The 9,578-nt window shown below is 34.0% G+C and overlaps 2 protein-coding genes across 2 annotated transcripts; both read right to left on the bottom strand.

Annotated features, from left to right (window-relative positions):
* On the bottom strand, positions 1-1,323 carry LOC146944093 (olee1-like protein). Its single transcript, XM_085742469.1, has 2 exons — positions 1,000-1,323; positions 1-636 (listed from the first exon to the last, which is right to left on the bottom strand). Exons 1-2 carry the CDS (start codon positions 1,154-1,156, stop codon positions 287-289), a joined length of 507 nt encoding a protein of 168 aa, XP_085598595.1. The 5' UTR covers positions 1,157-1,323; the 3' UTR covers positions 1-286.
* Positions 1,324-5,806: 4,483 nt separating this feature from the next.
* LOC146944092 (14-3-3-like protein C) lies at positions 5,807-9,578 on the bottom strand. Its single transcript, XM_085742475.1, has 7 exons — positions 9,372-9,578; positions 8,988-9,291; positions 8,790-8,877; positions 7,993-8,102; positions 7,751-7,899; positions 6,226-6,281; positions 5,807-6,150 (listed from the first exon to the last, which is right to left on the bottom strand). Exons 1-7 carry the CDS (start codon positions 9,436-9,438, stop codon positions 6,148-6,150), a joined length of 777 nt encoding a protein of 258 aa, XP_085598601.1. The 5' UTR covers positions 9,439-9,578; the 3' UTR covers positions 5,807-6,147.

Genomic DNA, 9,578 nt, shown 5'->3' with positions numbered 1-9,578 from the left:
TTTACAACAAAAAATTATGTAATTATTATTAAGACAAAATTTATACTAATAGGATCCTTAACCAATGTCTTTGGGATACTAATTAGCAAACCCTAAGACAAATTGGGATGAATCGTACATTAAAAAACATGACAAACTAGAGAAAATAAAAATGAAAGGAATAACCTTTGAGGGTCATGAAATCTAGTATAACTCCTCCAAAGGTACATACATAAAAGCTTCCATTATTAATCCCACATAAGAACCCTAATTATTAATGTGGGCAAAGGACAGAAGGTTGAGCTATCTAGTCCTCCTTTTCAGTTCCATCTTCATTAATTCCAAGTTCTTTGAGAACCTCACCACATTTAGGTAGACGCTCTTTCTTAAGGAAACCAAGAGGGCTAGCAGCACGAACTGGGGACACAATTCCATTGTTGTTTGTGACACTGATCCTAGCAGCTTGTTGTAGGTGAGCTTCTGAGTCAACCTCTGAGCAATCTTTCCTTGGACTCTTGCAAAGAATAACTTCACATGTTTCATCCTCATGGTCTCCATCTATCTCCACACTGTATTTTCCTGATTTATCTGTTGTTGCTTCTTTGTTGAATGTCAATGTTCCATTTTCTTCTTTGCATTCCACACGCACCGTTGCACCTTCATTACATATATGGCCACAAAAATTATTATTTATGTCAAGTTGCAAGACATTCGATATGCTAAGGCACGAGTTAGAACTCTTAATTCTCCGCTTCTTAGTAATAAATGTGTGTGAGTTTCATCGTTAGACTCTTTAAAAAAATAAAAATCAATAATCTGAATTTTACTTTTAGGTATTACGAGGCACAGACTATACACTAGACACGACATGACATGTGAACATCGATAATGATTTAAGAAAATGACATATATGTGACAGTGTGTGTTGGTGTCAGACACGATACATATTTGACACCGGACCACGCATAATTCGAGGAGTATATGTGCTTCATAGATTCACATTAAAAAATATGTACGTACCTTCAATGAACTCGGTCAATCTGGTGATGAATTGGGTGCGACATGTGTCACAGTAAACAACACCTTCTACAAAGAAGCGTTCAGGCTTGGAATAAGCCGCACCTAAGAAGGATAAAAAGCAAAGGGTGAAGACAAGGGGGATTGTAGACTTTGCCATTGTTCTTGATATTGTTGGTATGAATATATGAAAATTAATTTACTTCTAAAGGTGATAGTATGTTTGCAATGAAGAAGGGTTTGCATTTTATACTAAAAAAATAATGGATCAAACTAGTTTCTGTTTATTTTTTCTGTTTGTTCTTTGAGGTTCTAATGTCTCCCGTTATTTGTGGATGGTCGAAATTTTTGTTTTGACCCGTTTTTTCCTCTCCTAGTTTGAAATTGCAATCTTAGGCAATGAAAATTAGAAATGTGAGATGTATAATTAGTCATGAAGACCAGCTAAATAGGAAAAAGAATGAAGGGTCAACACATATCATTTCAGCAAACAACAAAGATCATTCGTTGCCGAAGAACTTTATTGAGTCACAACAAGTGGTATATAACATTCCTAATTACATTCTTTTAAAAAAAAAAAAAAAACATTCCTACTTACATCTACTATAATTTGTAAATTTGTAAATATAATTAGTATGCTCAAGAAATTACATCATCACCCATGGTTCCCAAATGGCAATATAAGAAAGTAGTATGCTTTGAAAATTACATCATTACTTATGGCTCTTAAATGGCAACAAATATTATTTCTCATTATTTGACATGTGTTCCACTTACATATGATTACAACGTACCCCCTTGGTCCTTTTTATAAGAAATATATGAGTCAACAAAGCTTGATGTATGTGGTTCATAATAGAGATTAAATATATCAACATTTGCTTATTCATTTGTCTCTTATAAAAAGAATCAAATCAAATGAGATATTACTCTCAACAATTTAAATATTGTTCTTTTCATCGGTTTTGGTCATTATAGTTATTTCTCAATTTTATATCAATCAACATTTCTCGCTTACCAATGTACTCCCTCCGTCCCTTTTTATAGGAGTAGTTTACAAAAAAGATTTGTCCCTATATATAAGATCATATACAAATTTCTAGATGGATTGATTACTCTTTTTCCAAATATAACTCTTATTAGTACTACCAATTTGTTTGGTATATGAAAAGTTAACATTAAATATATATATATATTTAATTAAGGGTCCTGCTAACCAATGTCCTCAAGGCAATGGTTAAATGAACTATAAATAGAAAATTTGTCTTGAAAATATAAATTTTGACTTTTGGTGGTGGTCGGGATTCGAACCCCGGACCTTGCATATGTTATGCATTGTCCATACCAATTGAGCTAAGCTCACGTGGACATAAATTTTGACTTTTGATTAAGTAATAATTACACAACTTTTTATAAAAAAAAGTTATTTGTTTTGGTTGTTTAATCAATGCCCTGAGGGCACTGTTTAACATTCTCTTTTAATTAAGGGTAATCTAGCAATATTCACAATATTAGAGACAATTTTATTACTCAAACAACTTTTCTTAATATCCGTGATTTTTGCAAACTACTCATGTAAAAAGGAACGGAGGGAGTATAATGTTTCTTTTACACAAGTTACATTTCAAGTCAACCTACTTCTACATTCTTCCATCTTCATTACTCATAAGTCATATCTATATTGAAAAAGTTAACAAATTTATAATTTAGTAAAAAGTCAAAAATTGAGCTGATAATAATGGTAATAAATTATATTAACCTCGTAGGTCTAAAAGACTTTGTTATGGCATGTGAACTGATCATTTTAGTTAAACAAGCTTTTTAAAAATGTCTTAACTTGATCTATTTTATCAAAAGTATGGTCTGACGTAGATTTGATGTAGGCTAAATCATGCACTGAACTGCCCTATTCCCACCCCTATCCCTACGCGCCATCCGAAAACGCTTTTGAATTCCAACCATCCGAACCATAAGATTTTTCTTGATAGCCATGACACGATCAAGCTTAGTAACTTTCACTCCTTAACACACTTCCATCCATCCGAACTATAAGATTTTTCTTTATTATTTAAGATAGGAACACTTTGATCCCAACATTGATGAATCATCTCTTGGTACACCGCCTCAAGTGGTCAAGCACTTTCAAATTTAAATTGTCGTGATGCAACACAATGTGAAGCATCAAGCGGCCAAATTAGAAGAAGGTTCAAATCTCCAAATCATAAGGGGCATATTAAGACAACGCTCAAAAGTTCAATCGAATTAGGATTTGATCAAAGACATAAGGAAATTCAAATCTCCAATGGTCATTACAAGGAACACATTTAGCAACTTACAATTATTTAAACGCTCAATTAGTAAAACAAAAAGTATTACGACGCTCAACAAACTTACTACATTTTCTCACTAACCACTTTTCTTTATAATTTAACTTTCATTTTTCTTCTCGTGTTTGATGGTTAAAATATTGAAAAAAGAGAAAATTTTCAATAGAGAGAATACAAATCCCTACACCTCCCTTTTTCTTTTCCCTCTGGACAAGCAACATCCAAGTGTGATGCATACCATCAACTATTCTTTTTATCTTTAAAAAAAATCAACTATTCTTTTTAGGTCCTCCACATCATTCTCCATCCAAGGTATATTATATGGATATCCTATTTGATCAAATGTTATATCTTTTTTGTTTTATTTAACCAAGTAATTCATATTTATAAATTAAACGGTGTAGACTATTGTCCATCTTCTAATAAGCTTGAGTTGAATTTTTTTACCAAGCAAGTGCATTTTTTGAATTATTTATCAAACAAGTATAAATTAAAATACACACACACACAAACAAATGGGTAACTTGTGACTGCCACTATTAAGATCCCACACTCCCTCATCAATACATGAAAATATTTTCATTAGCTTCTCTAGCATTTTTATCCTTAGGGCAAGTCAAAGGTAGCAGCCACGACTTACCTATTTATGTATTACTTTAAAAAAAAAAACATCTCACACCTTTTTGGTAAATAACTTCAAAAATATTTAAACGAAAGATAAATTATTGTCATAAAAATGGGGAAATCGCTGAAAGAGAAATTACATTTCGACAAAATTTTTGCATCAAATTCGACAACGAAATAGATGGTTAACATGATTTAAATATGCAGTTAACACGATTTAGTGGATGGTTAATGAATATAAGAAGATATTGCATTTCATCTACCATCCATTAAACATAATTAATTAATCACAACTTTGATTGATTTTTTTGGAGGAACGATTTTGAATTTTTTTTTTTTAAGAAATTTTCAACTTCATTAACCACGATTTTTAAGTGTGTTATTAAATATAAATTGTGATTAATGAATACCAATTAAGTAAACCATTTGAAAATGTTCTATGCAGAAAAACTGCTCTATACGCGTTAATGGGAACCAATTATACAATTTAAAACAATTTCAACAAAGAGTATACGAAAAGCTATTAATATGGTTTGTTAATAGGTTATTTTGGACACAAGATTTAGCTAAAATACTTATGATAATTACATCAGCATTTTGTTAAGAAAATCAACCATATACAAATGAATGACAAAACTCATGGCAAATTCAACTCCTTTGCAGAATGAAGTGAATAAGAACAAATAGAGTGTAAAATCAATCCTTAGGATTTCAAAACAATCCCAGACGTAAGCATTTTCTTATATTAAATCAATAGTTAAGGTGAAACCAATCCAGATAGGAAAAAATTTCAATTGCCTGCGAAAATATTTCTCTCCCGTTGATTTTCCTCACGTTCTCTCATATGTGGCCATCCACACCATTAAAACTTATTTGCAAAATTTAATTTTTTGTTAGCTTTTAAATTTTAAAGGCCTAGATATCACTGGGCACTGGCCTCTCCTTCACGAGAGAGGAAATAATCTTCCTTTTTTTGGTCGAAAATAATCTTCCTTTTAAACTTAAAAGAATATATTTATAAGTTCGATATGCTTTTGTGCAAAATAAAATATAAAGTAACCAGGCTTCAGAAAAAATAAGTATAACGTAACCATAGCAAGTATCACTATCAATGATCGCAAAAAAGGATCAGCATCTCTGAATGTCTAAAAGACAACTAAAAGTGGCAACACACACGATTGCAAGTTCTAAACCCTCAAAGGAGAAGAGTTTATCTATTTACAAAAAAAATAAAAAAATTTTAAAAAATCTAATAAGAATAATCTATCAGCACCAATTAGGATTGAGTTTAGTGGTGGGGATTAGACTCCCACAACATAGCAAACCAAGATTCCGACGTGTATCGACTAATAAAATTTTCGGAAGAGAGAACCTATGAAAAGCCAAAAAAGAAAAAGAAAGAATAATCTATCATTGAACTAAAGAAACAAATTTTCAATACAAATTAGTTTATTGCCTTCGAAAAATAAAAATCCAAATGTGGTAATTTGATAGTGGTGATTGCTTTATAGACTTTTGTTAGTCAACCTTTGAAATAAGTCTCAATGGAATGGATTAGATTCCTCTCATGTGGCAAAAATATAAAGGAATGATAACATTAGAATTTGAAAGAAAAGGGGGAAAAAGTGATTTAAGGGTTGATGTGTGAAAATTGAGAGAGAAAAAAAATTGGGAGGATCCATTTCCAATGGAGGCTTGGTTCAAGATTGAGAAGACATTATGACTCAGTAATTTTACATTTACCTCCCACTAACAACACTAATAGGGCTCGAACCCCGAACCTCCGTTTCTAAGATATGTCGTTTTACTACTAGACCAAACTCTTTAAATTACTTACAAACATTTAAAATAAACACTACTTTTTAAAATGATGAAATCATCTAAGGTGGCATTTTTTTTAATAGTGTATATGTAAACAAAAAGCACCAATTAAATTATTACAGTCATCCATGAATCTTATGTTTTTCGGGTAGCTAAAAAGCATCTAACGCAACATTGGAATTGCTGGATTTCATTGTCAAATGAAAGCCCCAGGGTTTATAATTTTCCTAGAGACAGACTTACTGTTCAATTAAAACATCCTAGTGGTGAGCTTTAAAATTCCTACAACTAGAAAACATGGAAACAGAGATCCACCAGAACTTGCATAGAGACTAGTCTTTCGTATTCACACCACAAACCCCTAGTAAAACCTGTCACTTTACTGCATGCAAAATATAACTTTGTTAAGGTAAAAGTAAAACCAGAAGACAATCTCTCAGGTAACACAATTACGTACCTCTGCATTATCTCCTGCAGGAGGAGCTCGGGCAGATTCTGCCTTTTGTTCCTCGACTGTTAAAAAGGAAGGAAATTCAGGAAAATTGATTGAAGGGCAAAGGCGGAAAAGTAATAAATTAATGTTCAGTAGAAAATAATATGCATACGAATTAGGAAGTGCGAAGGCAAGTTTGAAAGCAAAGTAACAATGGCAAAATTGAGGCAAAGTAGACAATACAGCATTATACTAATTAATACTAACGAGTTTAAAACAACCAGAAAGGAAACACTAAAGACAAACTATAATACCACTAAGACCCAATGCTGGAAGTTAATGATGATTCAGTAAGCAATGAGAATCATAAACTTTTGAGTTGGTGCTTGGCCGATATTTAATATATTTTGGACATATATTGGCCGATGTTAGACCCCAAAACTGGGATTGAGAGATGAGCCACTGATTGATGATGGTTGAGAAAGAGCAGGTGTTGTCACAGCTATTAGAATGAGGGAAAGTTGAGGGTTGGTACAATAAACCACTGCTGCTGGAAAAGATGGTGGCAGTTTGGGACAACAATGGCTGACAGTTATGAATCACAGTTCCAATAGGGAAAGTAGGTTTATTACTGTGCAAAAACCCAAAATTTCCCCTATAATGACTCAATTTTAACGATACTTCTGGGTTATCTCAGCCAAAACATTGGCGCTCCTATCCCAGCACCCAAGACGCAAAACCAGATTCCAATTCAAGACAAGAAGGCGGCTGCGACAGCCGCAACTCCATTCTGGGGGGCAAAGTAGCCACTGTTTCACCCCACCCCCCGCAATGCGGCACTATTGACAAGAGAAGTTGCACAGACAAGAGGGGAAATAGGTTTTTTACTGTGCAAAAACCCAAAATTTTATTTCCCATATATAATGACTCAATTTTAATGGTGCTCCTGGGTTTTTTAGACCACAACACTGTGACGCTCCTATCGCAGGACCCAAGATGCAAAACCAGATGCCAAGACAAGACACGAAGGCGGCTGCAACAGACGCAACTCCATTCTGGACCACACGACACATCTGGCAGGCAGCTAGCCACCGTTTCACGCCACGGTAATGCGCCGCAATTGGAAACATCTGAGTTTTTAGAACTACTTGCAGGTTATTTTGAATCATTTTTCAACAAAAACTGTCAGGCCTGCTTTCTACAGGATTGTGAAGTTATGTAAATTCATAAGGATTTTTTTAAAATTTTTTGAAGATGAATTATGTTCATGTTTCATGGAACAAAACAAGATCTAGTTCCATTGGATCTTCTTCTGATCCAAAAATTAGTTGGAATCTCTATCAAGTGGGTGGGAGGGCAACTTATTTAACTAACAACTAACAATCACATGGACATAGAGAGAACAATCTAAAACAAGCTTGTTATCAACACATCCTCCTGTCTGACTAAGGAAAATATCAAACGCTAACAATAAAAAACAAAGCATTTCAGGTAAATTTCACATCCTCTGCATATCAAATTAGCATAGTTAATAGAAGATAGTTTTCACCTCCTTCCTCAGGAATGTCAGAAGTCCACAATGTCAGGTTGTCCCTCAGAAGCTGCATGATCAGTGTGCTGTCTTTGTAAGATTCCTCATTGAGAGAATCCAACTCAGCGATTGCTACATCAAATGCCTGCTTGGCAAGGTGACAAGCCCTGAAATACGAAAGAAAACAGTTGTTTAAGAGACCAGCCTAGCACTGAGGGGGGTGCAACATTCTTTGAGTAAGAACGTAATATTAGATATACCTTTCAGGAGAGTTCAAGATTTCATAATAGAACACAGAGAAGTTCAAAGCCAAACCCAGTCTGACGGGATGTGTAGGAGGTAACTCAGCCTCTGCAGCAGTGGAGGCTTCCTGCAATTATTTTCATGTATGAATAATAATAGTCAATACTAATGTGAACCAGTGCAAAAAAATTCTTGAGTGAACTGGTGCAAAAAAAAAAAATCTTGAAACTCAACAGAAAGTTTGTCACTTCCCCTAGACACGATGATGGTTTTTCAAGTAAAAGAGGACACACCATGAAAACCAATCATAGATCAGTCTTGGGACAAATATAAGACACATAGTGAATGAATGCCATGCCTGAAGACTAAGCACCAACATATAACACCTCACTTCATCTTCAAATCAATCACAGCCATATTTTTATAGTAAACAATCATTAGGCTAACCCCTATGAAGTGTATATAACAGTTTACCACAATGAATTCGAATGCAAAAGTTATTTTAATCAATCTTTTCCCAATAAAAACACCTTTTATAAGTTTTAGGCAATAATTATAGCTTAAACCTATAACAAGATTAGATGGAATATTATAAATGTAAAAAAAAATCATTACTGATCCCGAAAAGCCAAGTCCTGCAGACTGCTTTATTGAAGAAACAAATGCATATAATGCATATATACTAAAATCAGAAATGATATGAATGTAAAGTAACTCAAACCAAGCATGATTAAGCTTTCAAGAACAATTGTAAATCAGTAATGAAATCAACAGAACATTCAAGAGAAACAACCCCGACAATTGTGTAGAATACCTGATACGCTTTCAAGGATTGATCAGCAGCCTCTTTCCTCTCATCACCGCTCTTAAACTCAGCCAGATAACGATAATAATCGCCTTTCCTACAACACAATCAAACACGAAGTAAAACAACAACATTCAAGATCCAAATTTCATCGCGAGCAAAAACAAAACAAAACAGAATCAAATCAAAGCCAAAAAATAAACCTACATTTTGTAATAGAACACATTAGATTCACCAGAAGAATTCGGAATAAGATGATCATCAATCACAGTCATAATATCATTACAAACATCAGCCAACTCTGATTCAACTTTTTTCCGATACTCCTTGATCCGATTGACATTCACATCACTCCCTTTCGCTTCTTCTCGCTGCTCAATTGACGAAAGAATCCTCCAAGAAGCCCTACGTGCTCCAACAACATTCTTGTAAGCAACTGATAACAGATTCCTCTCTTCAACCGTTAATTCAACATTGAGTTTCGCAACATTCTTCATCGCATCAACCATTTCTAAAAGAAACAAAGCAATTAAACAAATAAGCAAAAAAAAAAAAAAAAGATACGAATCAAAAGCGAAAATGCGATGTTACCTTCGTAGCGTTCGGCTTGTTCAGCGAGTTTGGCGGTGTAGACGAAGTTTTGGTTAGGGGAAGCCATGGAAGATCGTTGAGATTTGAAAATGCGTAACGGTTTTGGTGGTTTGGGTGATGAAGAAGAAGGGAGAATGAGGGTGTCTTTTTATAGAAGCGCGTTTGAGAAGTGATTACGCCTTTGTTTGAGTCGATATTGATTGAATT

Source organism: Medicago sativa, chromosome 2 (assembly GCF_051527215.1).
Source record: "Medicago sativa cultivar Bolivia chromosome 2, Bolivia_mono, whole genome shotgun sequence".
NCBI lineage: Eukaryota > Viridiplantae > Streptophyta > Magnoliopsida > Fabales > Fabaceae > Medicago > Medicago sativa.
This window is presented reverse-complemented; position numbering and strand designations above follow the sequence as displayed.